This window comes from Xenopus laevis, chromosome 9_10S (genome assembly GCF_017654675.1).
Source record: "Xenopus laevis strain J_2021 chromosome 9_10S, Xenopus_laevis_v10.1, whole genome shotgun sequence".
NCBI classification, from domain to species: domain Eukaryota; kingdom Metazoa; phylum Chordata; class Amphibia; order Anura; family Pipidae; genus Xenopus; species Xenopus laevis.
In genome coordinates this window covers 59,681,901-59,707,229 of record NC_054388.1, presented here as the reverse complement: position 1 = coordinate 59,707,229, position 25,329 = coordinate 59,681,901, and the positions used below count along the sequence as shown (strand labels likewise).

Genomic DNA, 25,329 nt, shown 5'->3' with positions numbered 1-25,329 from the left:
ATTAAGTTAGAAACTGGTTTTTTTCTGGCTGTTCAGTTCAGAGAAAAGAGGGACTGGTGTGCTGCTCCTCCTAGTAGTTCACCACTACCAGCACCAACCAGAGTCAAAATTGTTACAAAGTATCTTATTTGCACCTGTTAGCTGTTCTGAGCTCTCTGCCAAAAGCTAATTAAGTTAGAAACTGGTTTTTTTCTGGCTGTTCAGTTCAGAGAAAAGAGGGACTGGTGTGCTGCTCCTCCTAGTAGTTCACCACTACCAGCACCAACCAGAGTCAAAATTGTTACAAAGTATCTTATTTGCACCTGTTAGCTGTTCTGAGCTCTCTGCCAAAAGCTAATTAAGTTAGAAACTGTTTTTTTTCTGGCTGTTCAGTTCAGAGAAAAGAGGGACTGGTGTGCTGCTCCTCCTAGTAGTTCACCACTACCAGCACCAACCAGAGTCAAAATTGTTACAAAGTATCTTATTTGCACCTGTTAGCTGTTCTGAGCTCTCTGCCAAAAGCCAATTAAGTTAGAAACTGTTTTTTTTCTGGCTGTTCAGTGCAGAGAAAAGAGGGACTTTCCAGTACAAAAGAGTGACAGGGGGTTGAGTGGTCAAAAGAGGGACAGTTGGGAGGTATGCAAGTGCCACCTAGCTGTGTGAGCTTTTTCACATTCTGTCTAAATAACAATAATAATTCCGTGTCCGTAAACATCACCTGAGTGATGTTTTTACAGCAGCAATAATATATTCCGTATCCACTACTGTATACGTTGCCCTTGCAGGCATTGTTTGCCCAGTCTTTAACCAAGTGCCACCTAGCTGTGTGAGCTTTTTCACATTCCGTGTCCAGAAACATCACCTGAGTGACGTAGTGTGATTTCTGCCCTTTACAGCACAAAACGCAGCGCTGTGTCAACAATGTATTTTTCAGATACATTTTTGCCCTTGATCCCCCTCTGGCATGCCACTGTCCAGGTCGTTGCACCCTTTAAACAACTTTAAAATCATTTTTCTGGCCAGAAATGTCTTTTCTAGCTTTTAAAATTCGCCTTCCCATTGAAGTCTATGGGGTTCGCGACGTTCGCGAACCGTTCGCATTTTTGGACACAAGTTCGCGAATATGTTCGCGAACATTTTTTCCGCCGTTCGCTACATCCCTATAAATGACAGGCTGAGGGGCAAAATGCTGACATTTCAATGCTGCAATCTAAAGTGATATGGATCTGTCTGGCTGAGATGGGTTGCTGTTATCTTTAATAGAGCGGCATACAAATATAATCACTGCTCCAGCCTAGAGGAGCATTAAACTGCCACAATCCCAGTGTGGGTGATCCATCTCTCCTTCCTGCTCTGCTCATCATTTGAGAGTGGTTGGGGCAGTTTTTAATTAGTGACAAAGATATGATATGAGCAAAGGCCAGCTCTTTCAGGCCTCTTTTTTTAATTGTTGTACACTTTCAGAGTTCCCTAGCTACAAGGCCAGTTGAAGTCGAATAGGCTTCCTTTTAAATAACTCAGAACATTTTCAGTTCTGAGTCTCTAGCTATCAAACCAGAGTCCCTACCTGGATAGAAAATGCACACAAAAATGACTTTAAGGGGAACACAGGCTTTCATTTTTATTTCATTAACACCAAAAGGGAAGCAAATCTCATATTACAGCTTTCCATAGTGAACAACCCACACTTAATTACAGAGCGACCAATGAACTGTGGCATCTGCACGAGGTCACTAAGCAATTGCTCAGCACTCACCAAGCTTCTAAGTACCTGAGTAAAATAGGTGTCCATTTCACTCATCGGCTGGCTTAAGTAGTAATAGTTAAAGTCACAGCACCATCCAAGATTCCAAATTTAAAAAGCATTTATTGGTATCACATTGCTCCGATCTCTGACAACAAACAAGCGTTTCAGGTCTGAATGCTGCCTTTTTTCAAGTAACTTTAAAAAAAAGAAGGCTGTGTTCAGACCTGAAACGTTGTTTGTTGTAAGAGATTAAGGGGCATATTTATTATGCTGTGTAAACCAGAATTTGACGTGACGTCATCATGCTGGCGCATAAACCAGGAAGCGCCATAGGGGGACAGAACACTGAAGAGAGAGGAGCTGCGCAGCGGGCGTCCATGCCGAAGGAGCTGCGGTGGACCCTGCTGCCCACTAGACCACCAGGGTAAATCCTGACAGTTTAAGTGCTTTGTGGTAAGAAAGAGTGGGAAGGAGGCCCCTGCCCTGTAGAGCTTAAAGTCTAACTGGGTGCAGTAATTACTTAATCCTGTAATACTGATGCTATAAGGATAGTTTCATATTTACGGGGGTTTACCCCAACATTCATACCCCAAGCAGCTACCTTCTATAAAATGAAACATGTATCTAATTTATGGTATTCTGTTTCTGATTTACAAAATCCTAATTTTCCCACATATTTCTTATATTCTCCTGAATCTTGTTAGTTCCACCTCGCTCTTTCTAGTTACAGCGTTGCAAATCTCTCTCTCATTATTTCCATAGACTTTTTCCTCCATCTTTCCTATTTTCCTATTAAACAGGACCTTGTGACATTGTAGCAAATAGAAAGCACCCACCTGACGCGCAGGATCCTCAGCTGCACAGACCAAAGACAGGCGATTTATAAAAGTTTATAACGTAACAAGAGAAAGTGAAAGAGCATTGCCTGTTACATTCACTTTCTATTCCAGAGAAAGGGAGGACACTGGTATTTACATCTGCTCTCTTTTATTAGCCAGAGATCGTTACCCAGAAGCACAAAGTTAATATATTAGATTATTTAGATAGAATTTACAGTTAGTGCTGAGAATATTTTTGGACATTCGGGATTGTTGTGACTCCTAAAAACAGACTTTGCTACACTGGGTAAGGAACTGCCTCTCCCTTTCCTGTATGTGCTGAGTGAGTGAATATGAACATGTACAGTATATATAGATGGGCATTATGGCTATAATCATTTTTACTCACTTCCTTGTTGCGTTCTTAGTGAGCTTGTGAAAGGCATGTATGTATGGCCAGGGATTGTAAACATTATAAGAAACTTAAAATATTATAAAATGTTTAAAAATACCTGCTGACTGGTTGGGAATGTCCCAGGTCTCTACAAGGGTTGTAGAAGGCTCAAAAAGTCACGCTGCAATCCATACTGGGGTTAAATCTAAAGTAAAGCTTCTTGCAATGTATTTCATTTTAAACTGAAAAGAGAAAGGACTTCCAAATTTGAGTCTACAAGTGCAGTTGTAGCCCTGACATTTTCCTTCAGTCACTTGTGCTTTAAACCACTTTCATTAAAAAGACTTGCAAAATGTGCTTCCTGCATTTTCCTCACACTTGCGCCTAGACGCAGATGTCAAGCACACATCCCGAAAAATTTGTGATTTTTTAGCATAAAATTGAACTTTTAAAAAATCCTAAATTTTTCGGAATTTATTGAACCCAGAGGATGGAAAAGTCAGAATCTGAATCTCAGACCTGTTGCATATAAAGTCAATGGGAGAAGTCCCAATGATTTTTTGATGTGTGCTGTGTTTCGTGCAATACCCCAAAGATTTCAGAATTTTCTGGAAAAAAAGCATACAAAATCTGAGTTTTCAGGTAGAAAATCTGAAATTCAGATTTTTACCCACAAACCATATTCTTGTAGGCTTAAGTATTCCTTTTACTTTATGTTTAGGGGTTGGATTATAGTAAAAAAGATTATATTAGGCTGGGGGCCATAAATAATAAATCATAGGGTCAAATCCAGCCTGTTGCCTTCAATTTAACAACCCTGCTATAAAGCACCAACCTTGTTTCTGCCAAAACATTTCCACCTAGCGCCGTCACCCTCTTCAGATATCCCTATGTACTGCTTTTACCGATCATATGTTTTATGATAAAAGAGTTTGCAGTTTATGTTTTTATTTCTCTTCAGATTGTCAGAACCATGGATACAAGCTTGGATTGTTCTGATAATCACTTGAGGGAGGATTTGTGCAACTCTGAGGTAAAATTCCACATGAACCTGCCATTTAATATGTTTGGAGAAGACTCTAAGGGGGTTATTTATCAAAGTCCGATTTTATCTCAATATTTTCTGCTACAAACGCTGATCAAATTCACTCCAATTTTTATGCTTATTTATTATTAAATTTTCCAGATAATTTGCCTTGCAGGAAAAAAAATCAGATTTTCACGATTTTTTCAGATTTTTCACCCGAAAACTCAGATTAATTATGCTTTTTTTGCCGGAAACCCAGCGCACATCAAAAAATCATTGGGACTTCTCCCATTGACTCATATACAACCTCGACAGGTCCGAGATGCCGGATTTTCTAATTCGGACTGTTCCATCCTTGGAGTTTAATAAAAGTCCTTTTCAAATTAAACATGACATTCAAATTCTTTTTTTTAATTAAAGCATTAATAACTGTTGTAAACTCATTTAAAAATCTCAGCTGTCAATCAAATATTGGCTGTCACTCCTCTATGCCTAGGCATAGAGGCGGGGCAGGAAATTACTTTCACTTTACATTCAGCACTTCTTAGATATCATTGCTCTCCCCACATTCCCGCGATCTCTTTACCATTTAATTGTGTAGCCAGGGCATGGGGATGGACATCAGGTCCCCCATTCTGGTTCACAAACAAGATTCTGAGATGATGCAAGGCTTGTCTTAATAACAGTGTCCACAAAATGGCTCCTGCCTGCTTGTTATAATTATGAATTCCCAGACTGAAGGAAACAAGATTCAAATAATGTATACAGTGTAATTAAAATTCATTTTTCTTGACTAATGTGATAAATTAGGATTTGGAATACTTTTTTTGGGTGACGGGTCCCCTTTAAAAAGACTTGCAAAATGCGCTTCCTGCACTTTCATATAGTTGCGCTCACACTTGCGCCTAGATGCAGATGTCAAGCATCCCGAAAAATTTGTGATTTTTTAGCATAAAATCTGACTTTTAAAAAATCCCACATTTTTCGGAATTTATTGAACCCAGAGGATGGAAAAGTCAGAATCTGAATCTCAGACCTGTCAAGGTTGCATATAAAGTCAATGGGAGAAGTCCCAATGATTTTTTGATGTGTGCTGTGTTTCAGGTAGAAAATCCGAAAAAAATCATGAAATTCAGATTTTTACCCACAAACCACATTCTTGTAGGCTTAAGTATTCCTTTTACTTTATGTTTAGGGGTTGGATTATAGTAAAAAGATTATATTAGGCTGGGGGCCATAAATAATAAATTAGAGGGTCACATCCAGCCTGTTGCCTTCAATTTAACAACCCTGCTATAAAGCACCAACCTTGTTTCTGCCAAAACATTTCCACCTAGCGCTGTCACCCTCTTCAGATATCCCTATGTACTGCTTTTACCGATCATATGTTTTATGATAAAAGAGTTTGCAGTTTGTGTTTTTATTTCTCTTCAGATTGTCAGAACCATGGATACAAGCTTGGATTGTTCTGGTAATCACTTGAGGGAGGATTTGTGCAACTCTGAGGTAAAATTCCACATGTACCTGCCATTTAATATGTTTGGAGAAGACTCTAAGGGGGATTTATCAAAGTCCGATTTTATTTCAACATTTTCTGCTACAAACGCTGATCAAATTCACTCCAATTTTTATGCTGATTTATTATTACATTTTCCAGAAAATTTGCTTTGCAGGAAAAAAAAATCAGATTTTCACGATTTTTTCAGATTTTTCACCCGAAAACTCCGATTTCTTATGTTTTTTTTGCCCGTAAACTTCGGGGTTTTGCACAAACCCAGCGCACATCAAAAAATCATTGGAACTTCTCCCATTGACTCATATGCAACCTCGACAGGTCCGAGATGCCGGATTTTCTAATTCGGACTTTTCCATCATTGGAGTTTAATAAATTCCGAAAAATTCAGATTTTATAAAAAAAAAAAAAAAAATCACCCCCTTAGTTTGTGTATCTTTTCTCTGTTTGCTACATAGATATGACTTAGAGAGAAGAGACACAGAGGGGCCGATTCACTAACTTCGAGTGAAGGATTCGAAGTAAAAAAAACTTCGAATTTCGAAGTGTTTTGTGGGCTACTTCGACCATCGAATGGGCTACTTCGACCTTCGACTACGACTTCGAATCGAAGGATTCGAACTAAAAATCGTTCGACTATTCGACCATTCGATAATCGAAGTACTGTCTCTTTAAAAAAAAACTTCGACCCCCTAGTTCGCCATCTAAAACCTACCGAACTCAATGTTAGCCTATGGGGAAGGTCCCCATAGGCTTTCCTACGTTTTTTTGATCGTTCGATCGAAGGAATAATCCTTCGATCGTTCGATCGTACTATCTGCGCTAAATCCTTCGACTTCGATATTCAAAGTCGAAGGATTTTAATTCCCAGTCGAATATCGAGGGTTAATTAACCCTCGCTATTCGACCCTTAGTGAATGGGCCCCAAAGTGTTACTCCAATTGTGCATTTTATTGCCAACCTTTAATTAAATGACAGGCTAAAGGGCAAAATGCTGACATTTGAATGCTGCAATCTAAAGTGATATGGATCTGTCTGGCTGAGATGGGTTGCTGTTATCTTTAATAGGGTGGCATACAAATATAATCACTGCTCCAGCCTAGAGGAGCATTAAACTGCCACAATCCCAGTGGGACTGATCCATCTCTCCTTGTTGCTTTGCTCATCATTTGAGAGTGGTTGTCAGTTCTGAGTCTTTAGCTATCAAACCAGAGTCCCTACCTGGATAAAAAATGCACACAAAAATGACTTTAAGGGGAACACAGGCTTTCATTTTTATTTCATTAACACCAAAAGGGAAGTAAATCTCATATTACAGCTTTCCATAGTGAACAACCCACACTTAATTACAGAGCGACCAATGAACTGTGGCATCTGCACGAGGTCACTAAGCAATTGGTCAGCACTCACCAAGCTTCTAAGTACCTGAGTAAACTAGGTGTCCATTTCAAGTCTCCTACTCATCAGCTGGCTTAAGTAGTAATAGTTAAAGTCACAGCACCATCCAAGATTCCAAATTTAAAAAGCCTTTATTGGTATCACATTGCTCAGATCTCTGACAGCAAACAAGCGTTTCAGGTTTGAATGCTGCCTTTTTTCAAGTAACTTTTAAAAAAAAAAGGCTGTGTTCAGACCTGAAACGTTGTTTGTTGTAAGAGATTAAGGGGCATATTTATTATGCTGTGTAAACCAGCCAAAAAAAAAAAGTGGTGTAAAATGCTGTTTATCAAGGTGTGTGCAAATGCCGGATTTGCTGCCGTTATTTTACATTGCTTCCAGCCGAAGTCACAAAAGAAAAAATGCATTAAAATTTTATGCCATTTTTTACACAGCAATGGATGGCAATGCATGGTGTATAATCCACCGTTTTTTATACAGCATAATAAATATGCCCCTAACAGGTGAAAGAGTTTACAGTTTGTGACTATGTTTTTATATTTGTTTTTAGTCTCCAAATACAGACAAGGAAAACCGTGAGGGTCTCCTTGCAGAATACAACCACTGGAAGGTACGATTTTCACTTAACATATAATATTTATCTCAATATACACTTTATATATATTAAGGTTGAGGAACATGAGACCATTAATTTGCTGAAGGTAACCATATCTCAATATTATAGTGCATCTTTAAAGGCTCCCGTAATAGTCATATCCTGGTTACTGGTTATTACTCCTTGTTTTCTAGAGATGCAGGGCTAACTGGCACAGATTTATCTATTGGTAGAACTTGTAAAACATGGGCCGTCTTTACCTTATTTCGAATAAAGCCTGTCCTACCTGGATCTGGATCTAGGACACACTTATAATAGGCTAAATGTAGCAGTACCCTACTCTGAATTCCCACAAAAAATCCCCTTGCTTTGATATTAGCCAGAGTCAAACTACCACGAGGCATACTCTATTAATGCTTAAAGAGAGGATTAGATGATTTTTGAACAAGCATAATATCAAAGGCCGTTGTGATGTACAGTTAGTATAGATATTGGTGTATATATTGTTTACATATGTGAGTGTATACACAGATCAATATGTGATGGATGTGCACTGGGGTTCATTTAGAGGGATTGAACTTGATGGGCTTTGTTTTTTTTCTCAACATCACTTAAAGATGTAACTATAGAGGACCCAATGCTTTAAAAGAAATCTGCTGTAGCCCTAGCAGTGAGTGGAGTGAAGAATGCAACTGCTGTTCTTGGGGAAACTATATAAAATTTTTAGCCGAATGTTTTTCCAAAAGCTGTGGCCTTGTGACTAACATGTAAAAAAAATGAAGTCCGTCATAGTTGCACTCTAAACATTTTCTTTTCTTTTATACAATTGCAGAAACAAAATAATATAGTAATAGATTATCTGATTACCTTGATCTTCTATGATTTATTTTCTGTATTTAAGAAACAACAGGACACGGCAGACCACCGTAAGTCTTTCTTTCTTGTGGAGAAACTGGATGCAACTGATACAAAAATGGAACTTCAGCGTCTGTTGGAAGAACTCAGCACTAAGCAAGAGAATATGGCAGAAGAAAAATTGGATAAAAGTAATCAGTTTAAGGTAAAAAAAACCTATTCTTAATTGTTGACTTTTTTAGTTGCCATTGTTGATGCCTTGTCCCAACCTGTATCATACATCATGGAAATGGCAGATATTGTTCACAGATTTATAGCTTTTGGACATAATGGGCGCAGTAAATTACCATAAAGTGTGTAAGTATAATATTTAGAAATGTTCCGCACAGCTGTGGCTCCCTAGGTACCAACTATACATTATGAAAACCATATATTTAGGGAAGGGCTGAATCCTCCACTAAAGAATTGGGCGGAAACTAAACTGAAATCGAACCTGTAATGTGCACATGAACATGTTAGCACAAAGAGAAAATGCTGTTACCTGTGTTTATGCAGCCTGTTTTGTCTTAATGGAAATGGTAAATGAGAAATATTGGAGGGTGTGTGGCCCCTGGAAAGCCTGCCATATTAATAGCTTTTGGCCACGGCCCTTTTTATTTCTTGTATCAGTTATTGGTTTCGCTGTATGTAAATCTGTCTGTTAAAAGAAGACTCCCAGTTATTGTACAGCGTTGTGGAATATGTTGACACTTTATAAATACATGTTAATAATAATGTAAATTTAAATATAAGAGCTGCCGACATCTGTAAGCCTGGCGATTACCACTGTGTGGCTGGAAAAGGATTGCTTTAACCTGTGCCCCACCATAATTAAATGGAATAAATGATAAACTATGATTCAACTACCCTAGGTCTGTTTGTTTATTGGTACGATTGCTTAATGAGTGAACTTTTTTCTAATGTTTAAGGGCATATTTTTTAAAGGAGAAGGAAAGCTACTGAAGCAGTTTATTGCCAATAGATTAGGCACAATAGTGCAAGCTATAACACTATATTTATTCTGCAGAATGTTTACCATACTTGAGTAAACAGCTCTAGAACTCTCTCTGTTTGTTTAGGATAGCAGCTGCCATATTGGCTTGGTTTGACATCACTTCCTGCCTGAGTCTCTCCCTGCTGGCTCATAGATATGGGCTCAGATTACAGCAGGGAGGGGGAGAGGAGCAAACTGAGCATGCTCAAACCCAAGCCCTGGAGGTTTAAGCTGAAAACAGGAAGTCTGATACAGAAGTCCATGTGTACACAATAGAAGGATAGAAATGTTGTGTTTCTTTTGATAGAGGACTCAGAGCAGCATTACTTTGAGGCTTTACTGGTGTATTTATATAGACCTTTCTAATAAAGCTTACTTAATTTTAGCCTTTCCTTCTCCTTTAAAAGGTAAAACCCTAGTTCAACAGAGAGTGGACTTTAATATTTTAGGAGCATGTTTAAGTGTGGAACCAGAGTTCATTATTTGCAAGTTTGCAACATATACAGTACCTTAAAAACTCAGTATAAGTTACAGCAGCTGTGGATTTCTGCTTTTTGGAAAACTGGGATTAACTCTTTTGTTAAATATATATTTAGGGCATATTAATCTTTTGCCAGCAGGAGCTCTAAGTACATGAAGGGGCAATACCCAGGCAGTGCCCAGAGTGTTTACACTTGCTCCAGTGTGGAGAAGCTCTGCTTTTCTTGCTAGTACCGCTTGCTTGTTCCACCTTAGAAATGGAGCCTAGTTCAAATCACATGCTTTGTGCACAAGAGAGTCCTGTATCAGGGATGAATTAATGACATGAAGCCCCTCACAGAGCCTCCTTCTGGACTACTGCTGGGTCCAGATGCATGCAGAACCAGGCACATGTGCACCCAAGTTCTCTATGCTGGGTTCGGTTCAGTGTGCACTGGATCTGTACACTTCTGGGTGCACACACATACACACACACCTTGCCTGCATTATTCTCCCAGCAGGTGTACAAATAAAAATAAACATTAAAAGAATGTGCCCCTGACAATTGTTTTCTAATCTCCAATATTTTAGAGGGAATCGGAGAAGTTGAAAATGGTAAATTTAGAATTACAGAAGCAGATTCAGGAACTCAAAAAAACCTTAAAAAAAGAGGAACATGTTTTGGAAGATATGAAAAAGGAGCTACAGGTAAAATAGTTCTCCCTTCTGTTAATCCTTAAGGGATTGAAATAAGTTTTCTTTTAAGAGAAATTGTATTCTATTTTATTTCATATTTTATTTATTTTAAAGCAAAAGTCTTTATGTACAGTATAGAATTTCTAGAACTGCATAATCTGTCCATCATTTTCTGATATGTATTTGTCTAAATAATATATAAAGACTTGAATATGAGTTTTAACTGTTGCTGTATTCTATCTAACATGAATGAAGGTCTTAACTGCGTTTGTTAACAGTTTTAGATTTCAGATCTTTCCTTCTTTGCTGGCTGTGTTGCAGCATTCTCCATGTTCACAGATCTTCCCAGCAGGGAGCGTGTATAGCAGCCAGAAGTGATGTTCACCTGACCCTAACCCGCCCTCACCCATCCGGCACCCAGCCCGACCGGGTCTCGGCTCCTCCATTTAAAGACCTGTGCCCCCCCCCACAGTGATGTCATGAAAGGGGCTGGGCAGGCATGAATCTATGCCTATAAATGGAGAAGCCGGACGTATAAGGTCGCCGGCGTGAACCCGTCCGACCACAGGTTTCGGGCTGGTCCACACATCACTAGCAGCCAGGGACGACTGTTTAATAGAAACTTACTGCATGACCAGTTTGGTAAATTATGGCACCAAAACGTATTTTCCTGTATTAGGTACAATTCTGCAAAAACAGTCTGCTAAAGATCTAAACATACATAAAACCTTAAAACTGTACTTATAGGTATTTTCCCTGTTTAAAGCACAAAATGTTAGGAGGTAGCATCTCTTTTCTAAGACCCCATGCAAATGTTTATTTGTAAATTGCCTAACAATTATTTTTATCAACCAGGTTGAAAACAAGTTACCACGAAAAAACATTAATTTTAAGTCTGGTGAAGCCCACGAGGATGCAGAATCTTTTCCAGACATATCCTACAAGTACTTTGTAACAATAAATGGTGGTGCTATCCTGCAAAGTGGGCAGACTTTTGTGACATTTGAAGACAGTGAAGGTAATAAGATACAAAGCTGAGAATACCAGAATCCAAGTTACCTTGGAACCCGTTTTACCCCCTAAACTTTACACCGCAAAATGCTCTTTGAATTTTTTGCTTATCGCAGTATCTTGCTTGCCTAAATGGTGAATTCTTGACCCATGAGCAGTAGTGCTCACATTAGGGATGGAGGTGGATTGGGGCAGGTCGGCTTTCTCTGTTGGTGTTTTTTTTTGTACCGCTGGTGACCCGCAATTTTGCCTGGGGTGGTTGAAAAAAAAAACACATTGGGGGTCTTTTACACCCAAGGAAGATGTGCAATGGCACTAAGGGTTGCAAGTATGTGCTTAGTGCTCGTTCACGCAGTACTTCTTCATTGGTTATTGGTGCACTCTGCAGCTTGTGCTGCATAAAAAATCAGACAAGAGGTGTAAAACACAGTCACATGAAATAGTTTCTTAAAAATTGGACATGAGAAGGACCAGTTATAAAAAAGTTGATTTGTGGGGGGCGGAGTCAAGATGGCGAACTGAGAGCACGCATTGCTGCTGAGCTCCGCCGAGAGACTATAATCCTCTCAAAAATCCTGCCATTCCGACACTGTATTACACACAGGAAGATAGAATAACTCTCGTGCCATAACATGGGCAAGCACGGGGTGAAAAGTGCGACATCTAAGATGGAGAAATACCTATCTCCTCCACCGCCAGCGCCCGAGACAGTGTGCACGCCAGAACAGGCCGCAGCAGCACACCCAGCCACTTCTGATGGCGCCGAGCAGATTCCCCCGGAATCGACCAACAAGGATCTCCTGGCGGCTATTAATAAGGTCCACTCCAGCATGTCTTCCCAACTGGAGAATATTAAAGTGGATATTTCCCATCTCAGGCAAGACACACAACAACTAAGAGAGCGGACCACGGAGATTGAGCAGCGGGTCTCCACACTGGAGGACACCGCTAGGCCCATACCAGCAGATATATCAAAATTGGCCAAGCAACTAACAGAAGTAACCACAAAAGCGGAGGATCTCGAGAATAGACTCCAACTCAACAATCTGCGCCTGGTAGGCCTTCCTGAAAATATCGAGGGGAAAAATCCTGAGCTGTTTGCCGAAGAATGGCTAAAAACTACCCTAGGCCCTGAGAATTTCTCACCGAGTACCTACCAGTCCCTTACCTCCGGGAGCAAACCCACGATCCTTTATAATGAGGTTTCTCAATTATCGCGACAGGGATGCGGCGTTGGCGGCTGCCAGACGGAAGGGCCAGATCCTGCACAACGGGGCTCCGATTTCGCTGTTCCCGGACTACTCGGCCCACGTGCAAGAACAGCGCGCATCATTCATGGGAGTCAAGCGGCGTCTGAAAGCAGCAGGCCTGGTCTACTCGGTCCTATTTCCAGCGAAACTGCGCGTGGTGGAGGACGACCAGTCCAGATTCTTTGCCACACCGGAAGAAGCTGACAAGTGGCTGGAGGCTAGGCAGCGCCGCACCAGACGGCACAATAGCCCCAGCAGAAGATAGTGGGCCATTGTCCCTGTGAGTATAAGCCCTGTGAGCACATGCATCTCATTAGACTATCGTAATCAAGGGGCATGCGACTCCCCTTGGGTCTGTGTCAGGGGGCCTTTTGCTATCTGAAGGGGTCTACAGCCACTTCCAAAGTTACAGGGTCATGGAATAACCTGTCAGACATCACGGCCCATGGCTTAACATGTGTCCATATATAAGCAGAATCCTTACCAACTGTGAACTGTGACTTTGCTAAACTCTAGGCCAGACCCGAGGAGGCCCCCTTCACTTTTACTGACAGTGCTACCCATTCCTTTTGAGAACCTTCCCGGCTCACCCGGGCATGTGGGAATAGGCAAGTTGTTTGCATTGGCGGAGCTCACAAAGGGACAAGTCACCCTACTTAGTCCAAGCACCAATTCTCCCCCTCAGTTAAAGTTAACCTAGTTCGGGGCTAAGGTCCATCCCAGTGGGTGGGTGGACAAGGGAGGGATTTTGGGTTTTTGTGGGGATCTCTGTGATTCATACCTCTGTTCTCACCACTTTTCTACTCTCTTCTTTCTCTACCAATTCCTCTATTTTCATATATACCGAACTGTCATGTTTATGTGGACTTATCTACTGTTTGAATATCAGCAAGCCTGTGTATATTACAAGATAATGCATGTTGCAGCTCAGTGGGCGACTTTCTCAAATGTAGCGGGGCCTCCCCAGCAATTCCAAGACCCCCAATATGCAAAGCCTATCGATCATCTCCTGGAACGTTAGGGGGTTAAATTCGAGGGCTCTCTTATTTAACTACCTCAAAAAGTATAGTCCAGCAATGTTACTACTCCAAGAAACCCATGGGTAGCACATGAAAGTATTTGCCAAGATTCTAGCCACAAGATTGGCGAAAGTGATCAGCTCACTGGTCCACCCAGAACAATCTGGCTTCATACCCAGCAAGTCCAGCTTACGACAATCTTAACAAGTCACGGGTCTCCGAAGGGGACAGCTAGAAGACAAGCTGGCTCTTTATGCGGACGACCTCCTCCTATTCTTGGCGGATCCGTGTGACTCACTTAAGTCTGCTATGGCGATACTGGATCAATTTGGCTCATTTTCGGGGCCTCACCATTAATAAAACCAAATCTGCCTTACTATCATTGGACCTAATACCGGCTCCATCGCCTGAAACATGTGAAATTCCATGGGTCACAAGCATCAAATATCTTGGTATTGTGATTACTCTCCAGATCTCTAATTACATAACACATAATTTGGAACCTCTTATTCAGCAGTTTAAATCCGCACTGTCCATATGGACTTCCTTGCCGATCAACCTGTGGGGGAGAGTGAATCTGTACAAAATGCTTTACTTACCTAAGTTCCTGTACCGACTACTTAACTCTCCAGTCTGGATTCCCCAAAAGATTTTTAATCGGATCACCTCCGTCCTTATTCCATTTTTATGGGCTAATAAAGCGCCCCATCTTTCCTGGAAAACTCTGACGGCACCAGTAGACCAAGGAGGCCTGGCCCTACCGCACCTCTACCTATACTTCTTGGCAAGTCAGCTTAGTCACATTCATACCTGGTTCCATGAGAGGGAGGAAGATCCTGGAGTGGTGCTACTGGCAGCTTTAGTGGGCTCTTGGGCGGGCATCAGTAACCTCCCGTACAGAAGACTGTCAGATTACACCAGACAACCTTCAACAATAATATCTCCCTTTAAGGCATGGAGAGCCGCTTGTAGAGTGATGAGTTCTTCCCCTCCAATTATCTCCCCATCTCTACCGCTGTGGATGAATAGCAACCTCACCCAACTCCGAGAGCTGCAGGACTTTAAATACTGCCCGGCGAGAGGTGTAAAAGTACTGGGAGACCTATTGATAGAAAACCAGTTCCCTACACTCCAACAAATTAAAGATCGGACAGGACATCAAGATCTACAGCTCTACAGATACATGCAATTACGGCATGCATTCCATTCACAATTTTCGAGCCTGACAATACACTATGTCACACCCTTATTTGAGCTGGTCCTCAGAAATCGAGAAAGTTTGGACCCCGTGGTTGGAGGCGAATCCAGAGGAACAACTGGTTTAGCCCTGTTAGGGAGATTCAAAGCCCTGAGTAGCGAAATTAATTGACCCCACAATTCATAGCGGATATACAAAGCGCCCACTGAGCTATAGAATTATAGTTCTATTGCATATAATTATTGTCAGTTTATGAACAATTTTTACAGTCTTGCCTAATGTAGAATGTGATGGTTCTTCTTTATTGGTTTTATCCACTTGTATGTTAAAAGCAGAAATAAAATCTTTAAAAAAATAAAAAAAAAGTTGATTTGTGCTAGTATTGGAACAAAACATAACATTTTAAGTTGTGTGCAAAATTGACAACGTTTGATCATTTTTCCTCCTTGGACACTTAGATAATAATGGAAGTTTTCTCCCATTGCAGTTGCTAAAACAATTATTAAGAAAGGAAATTACAAACTTGACTTTGAAGGTACGTCAGTTAAGGTGACTGCAAAACCAATCAACTTTAACAGGACAACCCAATTTGAGGTAAAAGAAATTACGACAGACCATTCATTTTCTAAGAGATAGCAAGATTTTCCTTGACAATATATCCCGTTTATGATTCTTTCCATAGATTAACATGAATTTATCTAAGAAACGTCTGTGTGTTCACTATCTTCCCGTTGAGCTTTCTGATGAGTACTTGAGAGACAGATTGGAGCTGACCTTCTACAAACCAAGCATAGGAGGGGGCGAGATAGAGGGAGTGCAGTTTGACAGAAGCAGGAACTTGGCCTTCATTGATTTCCGTCAGTCTGGAGGTTTGTACCTTAAATTAATTATGCACAATAATACTTTCACAGCCATTTGTGGATGCATAGACAAAGAGCTTAAAGGTAAGAGAGGCAGAGTAATAGGCAAAAGACAAGAGATAGAAGTGTCAAGAGTAATGTGGGCTATTTTCGATTTAATAATAAAGAACCTCTGTTATTTTTAAGCTAGCATGCTGGGTGTATCATGAAGCAATATTTTGTTTATAATACATCCTTGATGCAACTTTAGTGTTACACTTATTAAAAGATAAGTAAACCTTTAAAATAAGTTAATGTAAAATTGATGAGAGTGCCATTTTAGGCAATTTGCAATTTACATTAATTGTTTTTTTTATAGTTCCAATATGGGAATTTGTGTACTGATTAAATGAAGGAATCTTATTACAACAGCGCCAACTTCTGGTCAGTTTCTGACCGTTCTAACCACCAAGAAGTTGAGGAAGTTTTCAGGAGAAAGAAAAAGGGTTGCTCTGATGTTCTTCTTATTAGGAAAAACATTAGAAACCTCAGATAACCTTTCTCACATCTCTCCTAACCAGAAAACATCAGACCAGTCCTCTTTTTTCTCCTGACAACTTCCTCGACTACTTGGTGGTCAGTTCTTTTGTAACAAAATTCATATATCCTTTAAAAACTTGGAATTAATAAAAACAATAATGAGAGTTAATGTCAAAAGTGCTTAGCATTGAACGCTCATCAATTTTACATTCAATTATTTTAAAGGTTTTCTTATACTTTACTGCCTTTCTGAAGATATGAAGGTTATTTATGAGGTGCAAGTGCTAGAGCACTAACTAAAGGGGCACAATACTGCAGTCATTACTGTTCAAGAAGAATGTCCAGGGCCATATTGATTTTTGCACTTTGCTTTGGATTAAAAATACTGAATGACGCACAAGTTAGGGTTGGGGGCAAGCAGAGGCACAAATACAGCACTGCAATAAACTTAAGAACTGCAAAGACCTAAGTCTGTGGGTGCTCACCCATGGTGCAAAGAGCCAAGAAACATGGTAGCTTGTGCCTATTGTCTGCTCCTTGCAGATCCCTTCCTATTTAAGCAAGTGATTTGGAGGGGACTATGTAATGCAGTGTGATCATATATTTCTTTCCATAGTGGTGGAACGGCTGGTAAAACAGAAACACTTTGAGTTTTCTGCTGATAATGCTCTTCACCAGATTACAGTGGAACCACATTTAGACATCAAACTGAACAAGCTGCAGGTGAGCATTATCCCGTTCTTTCTCAGAAGGGATTCCTCATATTCAAACGCTTTATAAACTGCATATTGGGGCTCACTTATAAACTTTGTGCCGCTCAGAATGATTCACACAGTGATTATATTTGCCCTACACATGCTTATATTTATAAAGCTAAATAAGAGTGGTGTATTGTGAAATGTTTTTTGCACTGTGAATGTCCATAAAAGCTTTTTAAATATGGCAAAAATTGCAAAAAAAAATTGTGAATTAAAATTGCTGTCAACGCTATATTCGTTTACAACAATCTTGCACAGTGGCCGTACTCACGCAATGCGAATATGCAAAAACAGAAAGATGGCATAGCAGTGCAATATTTTAGCGTTCCGGAAAAAACATGAGCAATACAATCATTAATAAATAAATATGCACTGCACAAACTTTATATAATGAACCCCGTTGTCTTTTTTGTGTCATGGAGGATCAAAGGAAAACTGCAGTGTATGCATTTTTAACCAAGACAAAAACAGACAAGGCAAAGTAAATAAACCATTTCACAGACATTTTAAAAAAATTAGCACAGAGTGGTCTTTTGGGAGCAATAAAGCAGATGCACATGTATAGACAAAAAGATTGTGAGAAGATTCTGCTACACAATCCTTATTCACCTGTTGACTATGTGAGGAATTGCAGATGATAGCCTTTGGAAAGTCACTGTGGCTGTGGGCTAGTAGGGAGAGGTGGTGTCTATATTAGCAGTGGAGAAAACAGTCTTTGGGAAGGGACTGTGGCTATGGGATAGCAGGTATACTATGGATAGATGGAGACTATAATAGCAGTGGGAATAATAATCTCTGGGAAGGGACTAGGGCTGTGGGATAGCAGGTATAGTTGGGAGAGATGTGCCTATATTAGCAGTGGGATAATAGTCTATGGGAAGGGACTGTGGCTATGGGATATCAGGTATAGTAGGGAGAGATGGTGACTATAGTAGCAGTGGGGATAATAATCTCTGGGAAGGGAGTAGGGCTGTGGGATAGTAGGTATATTAGGAAGAGATGGTGCCTATAGTAGCAGTGGGATAATAGTCTCTGGGAAGGGACTGTGGCTGTGGGATAGTAGGTATATTAGAGAGAGATGGAGCCTATAGTAACAGTAGGGATAATAGTCTCTGGGAAGGGACTGTGGGATAGCAGGTATAGTAGGGAGAGATGGTGCCTATAGTTGCAGTGAAGATAATAGTCTCTGGGAAGAGATTGTGGCTGTGGGATAGCAGGTATAGTAGGGAGTAGCCACGATTGAACATTTTCACCATGCACGGATTACCAGTGAAACCCTGCATTTTGCCATGTGCAAATTTTTTCACAAAACTGTAGCGAAAATCCGATGTGAGAAATTTTGGCAAGACAAAATTGTCACTGAGACAAAAAAGTTGCCATAAGAAAAAACACTCATTAACATTGCACGTGAAATAAATTTTGACACCCATTGACTTCATAGTAACATAGTAAGTTAGGTTGAAAAAAGACACATGTCCATCATGCTCAACAGATTAAATCTAAATATAACCTGCCTGATCCAGAGGAAGGAAAAAAACCCAATTTGAAGCCTCTCCAATTTGCCTCAGAGGGTGAAAAATTCCTTCCTGACTCCAAAATGGCAATCGAACCAGTCCCTGAATGAACTTGTACTATGAGCTATCTTCCATAACCCTGTATTCCCTCATTGCCAAAAAGCCATCCAACCCCTTCTTAAAGCTATCTAATGTATCAGCCTGTACAACTGATTCAGGGAGAGAATTCCACATCTTTACAGCTCTCACTGTAAAAAAAACCCTTCCAAATAATTAGACAGAATCTCCTTTCATCTAATTGGAATGGGTGACCTTGCGTCAGACCTACTGGTAAATAAAGCATTAGAGAGATTAATAGAAGATCCCCTTATATATTCATACATAGTTATCATATCACCCCTTAAAGGAATTGTTCAGTGTAAAAATAAAAACTGGGTAAATAGATAGACTGTGCAAAATAAAAAATGTTTCTAATATAGTTAGTTAGCCAAAAATGTAATGTATAAAGGCTGGAGTGATTTGAAGTATATTATGTCAGTCAGAACACTACTTTTCAGCTCTCTTGGTTTACACTGACTGGTTGCCCTGGTTACCAGGCAGTAACCAATCAGAGACTTGAGGGGGGCCACATGGGTCATAACTGTTGCTTTTGAATCTGAGCTGAATGCTGAGGGTCAATTACAAACTCACTGAACAGAAATGTACCATGTGGCCCCCCTTCGAGTCGCTCACTAACTCAGAGTTATAGAGCTGAAAAGCAGGAAGTTGGATTCTGGCTGTTTTATTAGATATCTGTTCACTCCAGTCTTTATATATTACATTTTTGGCTAACTAACTATATTAGAAACATTTTTTATTTTGCACATCCTATCTATTTACCCAGTTTTTATTTTCACACTGAACTATTCCTGTAAGCGCCTCTTCTCCAGTGTGAACAATGCCAACTTGGTCAGTCTTCCCTCATACAGTAGCTAAGATTTTCCATACCTTTTACCAGCTTAGTTGCCCTTCTCTGTAGCCTCTCTAATACAATAATGTCCTGTTTGAGTGATGGAGACCAAACTGTACAGCATATTCTAAATGGGGTCTTACCAGTGCTCTATACAGTGGAAGAATGACCCCCTCCTTCTGTGAATCTATGCCTCTTTTAATACAGCTCAAGACCTTATTTGTCCTTGATGCTGCTGACTGGCATTGCTTGCTACAGCCTAGCTTATTATTTACAAGGACTACAAGGTCATTTTTCATTATGGATTTGCCTAGTGCAGTCCCATTAAGGGTATAAGTGGCTTGGATTTTTTTACATCTCAGGTGCATGACTTTACATTTATCAACAATGAATCTCATCTGCCACTTAGCTGCCCAGATTGCCAGTTTGTCAAGATCCTGTTGCAAGGATGCCACATCCTGGATGGAATGAATTGGGCTGGATAGTGTTGTATCTGCAAACACCAATACATTATTTACAATACCCTCCCCATAGTCATTAATGAACAAGTTAAATAAAAGTGGACCCAATACCGAGCCCTGAGAGACTCCACTAAGAACCTTTCTCCAAGTAGAGAATTTACCATTAACAACCACTCTCTGTATCCACATACATTCCGATCCATGTACATTCGACTTCATTAAGCCCAACAGACCTTAGTTTACAAAGCAGTTGTTTGTGGGGTATGGTATCAAACACCAAATATTTCACATCTACTGCTCCCCCGCTGTCCAGCATCTTACTTACCTCATCATAAAAGCAATAAAATTTGTCTGACATGACCTATCCTTCATAAAGCCATGCTGATTGCTACTCATAAAACCATTAAATAGGACAAAATACTGTATGATCCCTTAACAAGCCTTAAAATAATTTGCCCTCCACAGATGTCAAATTTACTGGCCTATAATTGCCAGGCTGAGATTGTAATCCCTTTTAAATATTGGAATGACATCAGATTTTCTCCAATACATAGGTTTCCGTAGCAGATGAAAGTGAATCTGAGTACTCTGACTCCTCTATTGTATACACTGAAAAAAATAACTGATTTAGCAGATTTCAATTTTTCCGTGAAGCGAAACAGGACAGATTCGCTCATCACTAATAGGAATAGATGGTGCCTATAGTAGCAATGGGGATAATAACCTCTGGGAAGAGACTGTGGCTGTGAGATAGGAAGTTGATTGGAAGATGACGCAGTGATACTTTATATCATTAATGCCAAACTAAGAATTAACTGTTTTTTCCTTGTATAGATGTTCACAGGCAAGTCCCTGAAGTCAGTGCTGTTGGATGGGCTAAAGGGAGTTGAGGAAACTGAAGATGACATTCAGGACATTGTACAGATATTTTTTCAGAAGACAACCAATGGGGGTGGAGAGGTGGAGCATATTTTGCACTCTCATAACAGGAAACGAGTGGCTGAATTTGAGCCAGATCTCAACTAGGTGTTACCCATTTGTTGCTGGACTACAACTCCCAACTTATTATCAGGAATTAATGCAGGCAGGGAGTTGTAGTACTGCAATATCCGGGTGGTATTTTTATTGATATAACTTTCCCCAGCTCTTTAGGGCAGCCCACTTAATGCAAAATGATCATCCAATGAATCCTGTACTCCAGGTTCTTTGTTTACATGATTACCTTTACCATTGTTCTAGTACCAAACACCCAGTAAACTCAGCATTGTGCCATTCTGATGTTTGATTAGCAAGCTAATAATGGATTTCCCTATGTTAGATAGCAACTTCTCTACTGTTTGATTTCCTTAAATACAAATATGCAGTCTTGTCTTACTGCTCTGTGCTTAAAAAATTGTTACTATCCTGTATATAGACATGTTTATGCAACAAATTGTTCATCATTCATATCGGTTCCTGCCACAGTGGCGTCCCGATCCCATAACACAATAGGGTCAGTTTTATCAGCAGCCAATAAACCTGCCTGTGTTTTCGGGCATTGTGGGAGGAAAATGGAGTACCTGCTCACGTGAAACATCCAAACTCCTAGTAGATAGCTTAGTGGTTGGGATTGACGCAGGACCCTGGGGTTAGCAAGTCAGAAATAGTTACCCTGCTGCCCTGTGCTAGGTTTTGGTGCATATTATTATTCTGTATCCTTGTGGGTTCAGGCTCATATGCCTACATAGGACCCTTATTCACCAGTATATGATATATAGTTCATGCTTTATTAGTAACCTGTGCAAAATGTCCATTCCTTCTTTCTCTTCATTTGGATACCATATACACAACCTGCATTTAACTGCTAAATAAAAGATTATTCCAAGTAAAAAGTCGCTGTATTGCTCCAAATAAAATTTGGGGAGGGAGAGTAACAGAAAAAAGTTATATAGTGTAATATTTTTTGAACACTTTATGACTGACCCCCTTAGTGACTTTAAAACAACCGTGCTTTGCAATTCACACTATATTGCGTCACCTGAATCAACCTTGTGTCAAAACTTAAATTAAAACAAAAATAGAGAAAAAAAAGAAAAAAAAAAGAAAAATTTCATTAAAGGGTAACTTGGGAGTGGCCTAAGTTTCCTCGTATTCGAACTATATTTGGATTTTAAATAAAAGATAAAGGATTATCCACATAGGTTAATAATGATTGCTCCTGCTTTTACTGTTCCTTATATTGTATAGGGTTGAGTTAATTGCTCCAAGGTACAGTATCATTGTCCATTACCCAGTGTATACCTGTGTTCCAGAAGACAGAAGTGTTTCAAAGTTATTGTTCCATAATAAAAAGCTCTGGACTAAAATAATTATTCATTGTATAGCGGGATATTGAGTAACACAGTGGAAAGCAGAAATGTGTTTCAGTACATGAAGTGTTCTCAAGCAGTGAGACATTTTTGATTAAGGTCTCCTTAAGTAGAAAGTATGGAGGCAATTGAAGTGTGACTATCACATACAGCCCCATCAATTTTTTTTATGTTACAAACCAGTACGTAACGTAGCAGCATTGCCTCTTTGTTTTTTTTATTTTAAACAATAACATGCAGTTATCTGATTTGCCACAAGACGGTGCCATTGGCTTACTGAATGTTGAGGGGAAAATATCAAATGCTTCTCTCTGATTAATGAAATGTATTATAAACCTCTAGGATGATCAATATAGGACAATACAAATTTTCTCATGATAAATACTTCTCTTTTGTATTCAACCCTTTCTCTTCAAACTGATACAGATGATTTGTCTGTGCCTGTGAGGAGGGTAGGTAAAATCATTTAATCAACCAGCAGTTGACCAGGAAGGGTCTTAGCTCTAAGAGAAAAGACATTGAGATCAATCCTTTATATGGACCCACTGCCTTGTTACCTAATTGACTAAAGGCCACCCAGGAGTCCTAATAATCTGTGAAAAAACTGCAGTTCAGTGTTTCCTCTCTGGAGTGGAAACTGCTTGAGGCTAATGGCATGTTTTTTTTGTTTTCTCTGCACGTTGATGTCCAACAGTTTCCATGTATAGGGCCAATTATTCAACGCACTACATGGTTGGGGGCCTGAGTCATATAGTCAGTACTGTTACATAAGGATCTTATAAATTATTCAATTTTATTCAATTTACAGAAGCTTTATTTCTAGATTGGTTATTGGATTAACTACCTCCCTCTTCTATCACAGTTAGGAAAACTAATAACTTGTTAAATGTATACCTTTAAATGTATAATTAACCCAGTTTATTGCAATTAATAAAAAATATAAATATTAATATTTTGGCCCAATCCCACTTCATTCAGCCTGCATTCAGTCTGGTTTTATAGTACCACTTTATGGCCAAATAACAAAATCTAATAAGTAAGTTTGTTGCTGTATTAGATCATTTGTTTTCCTCTGTGTGTGCCAAAGTGAAACTAAAGAGGGAGGTGGCTATGAATTTATTTTTCCTAAGAAACCATAGCAAGTTATTTATGCTTCATTACCAATCCATTTCCTGCGCCTTTAGAATTTACAAGACTTTTTCAGAGAACTATTAAAGTTCTAAAGCCCCAGCATAAAGAACACAATTTTATAAAGAGGAGCAGAAGATTAGAAAACTTGTGCTCAATATTTAGTTAACAGTGGAGGTTCTATTGCAACATCCGTTTAGGCTTAGTTGTGCAGCAAAAACAAGATCTACAAATAGATGGGGCAATAATAAACTAGGTGCTGTGACACCTAAGGACCCTAACCTCTATTTATGTCTTGCTACCACATATCTAAAGACACTGACTACATACAATATACTTGGCTACCAAGTAAGGTTTGAGTCCATATAAATATAAACTATTCTCCTAGCCCTTCTTTAGGTCCACTCTACCCTTTCCTTAGAATGGCTTTTATATACAGTAAATAGCTTCCCTTCCAGAACTTTCATCTCACGCTTGCCAGTAGGGTAAGTGGTCACTGATATGCTATGATGAAGACAGTTCTGATTAGGGATGGGTGATTTTTTTCACTGGCGGTGAATTTTTGGTGAAACAAAACGGGTCAAATGTCGCCCATCTCTAGTTCTGATCCCCCAAAGAGGCAGAGCACAGCTTCCTCCATGCATCTCTTCCCCTCACTCCTCCCATACCTCACAGCTTCTTACATTTACTGCTGCTCCAGACACAGTCAGATTTGCTGGTACAGTGATGACTTCCCTGGATTGCCCTTCCTTAAATGAGAACTATACCCCTAAACAATGTAGGTATAAAAAATATATTATTTTTATTAGGGTAGACTGTCAAGGTTGGGGTTGTTTTCTCTGGAAAAAAGGCGCTTGCGAGGGGACATGATTACACTTTACAAGTACATTAAAGGACATTATAGACAAATAGCAGGGGACCTTTTTACCCATAAAGTGGATCACCATACCAGACTAGAAGCCACCCCTTTAGACTAGAAGAAAATACATTTCATTTGAAGCAACGTAGGTGGTTCTTCACAGTCAGGACAGTGAGGTTGTGGAATGCACTGCCGGGTGATGTTGTGATGGCTGATTCTTTGAATGCTCTTAAGAATGGCTTGGATGATTTTTGGAAAGACATAATATCAAAGGCTATTGTGATACTAAACTCTATAGTTAGTATAGGTATGGGTATATAGAATTTATGTGAAAGTATGGAGGGGTGTGTGTATGGATGCTGGGTTTTCATTTGGAGGGGTTGGACTTGATGGACTTTGTCTTGGACTTGACTTGCCAGCGGGGCCCACAAGAGCCAGGAGCCCACCGGGTTTTTTCTTTGAGAGAGTAGTAGTAGTAATGAGCAAACTTTTTCGCCAAGGCATGGATTTGCGGTGAATTTCTGCATTTCACCATCTGCAAATGTTTTCATGAAATAGTGGCAAAAATCCACCATGAAAACTTTCACTGCAACAAAAAAGTTGCTAAGACAAAAGTGTTGCCAAGACAAAAAAAATGCCCATTGACTTTAATGCATTTTAACAAAAAATTGCTGAGACAAAAAAAGTCAACACAGTTTTGAAAAAAAAATCTGCAAAGTGAAATTGGACAGATTCGCTCATCACTAGAGAGTAGCATTTTACTAATTTGTGAGTGCTTTACAGCCATTGTATTTGCCTTATGATTCTCAAGCAAATCACTTAACTTTCTTCTCAAATTTACTGGTCTCCATATCCTGGGATGTATGTCATTGTGCACAGGGGTTCAGCTAAGTGTTAATGCTGCTGTACATCTTGACTTGCACTGAACGCTGAACTTGGTC

General features: G+C 39.7%; 1 protein-coding gene across 4 annotated transcripts in view; it reads left to right on the top strand.

Annotated features, from left to right (window-relative positions):
* nmi.S (N-myc and STAT interactor S homeolog) overlaps nt 1-23,351 on the top strand; it is a 28,254-nt gene extending 4,903 nt beyond the window's left edge. The window contains exons 1-11 of one of the 4 annotated variants that reach the window (XM_041578012.1): nt 2,664-2,851; nt 3,900-3,971; nt 5,400-5,471; nt 7,427-7,486; nt 8,373-8,531; nt 10,410-10,526; nt 11,370-11,532; nt 15,480-15,586; nt 15,675-15,861; nt 16,988-17,094; nt 20,888-23,351. In XM_041578012.1, the coding sequence (XP_041433946.1) occupies nt 3,912-3,971; nt 5,400-5,471; nt 7,427-7,486; nt 8,373-8,531; nt 10,410-10,526; nt 11,370-11,532; nt 15,480-15,586; nt 15,675-15,861; nt 16,988-17,094; nt 20,888-21,079 (1,224 nt within the window). In that variant the 5' untranslated portion in view covers nt 2,664-2,851; nt 3,900-3,911 and the 3' untranslated portion in view covers nt 21,080-23,351. Of the gene's footprint in view, nt 1-2,663; nt 2,852-3,899; nt 3,972-5,399; nt 5,472-7,426; nt 7,487-8,372; nt 8,532-10,409; nt 10,527-11,369; nt 11,533-15,479; nt 15,587-15,674; nt 15,862-16,987; nt 17,095-20,887 lie in introns of those variants that run through there. The other 3 variants (XM_018238775.2, XM_018238776.2, XM_018238777.2) reach the window with 3 other exon arrangements.
* Nucleotides 23,352-25,329: the final 1,978 nt, after the last annotated feature.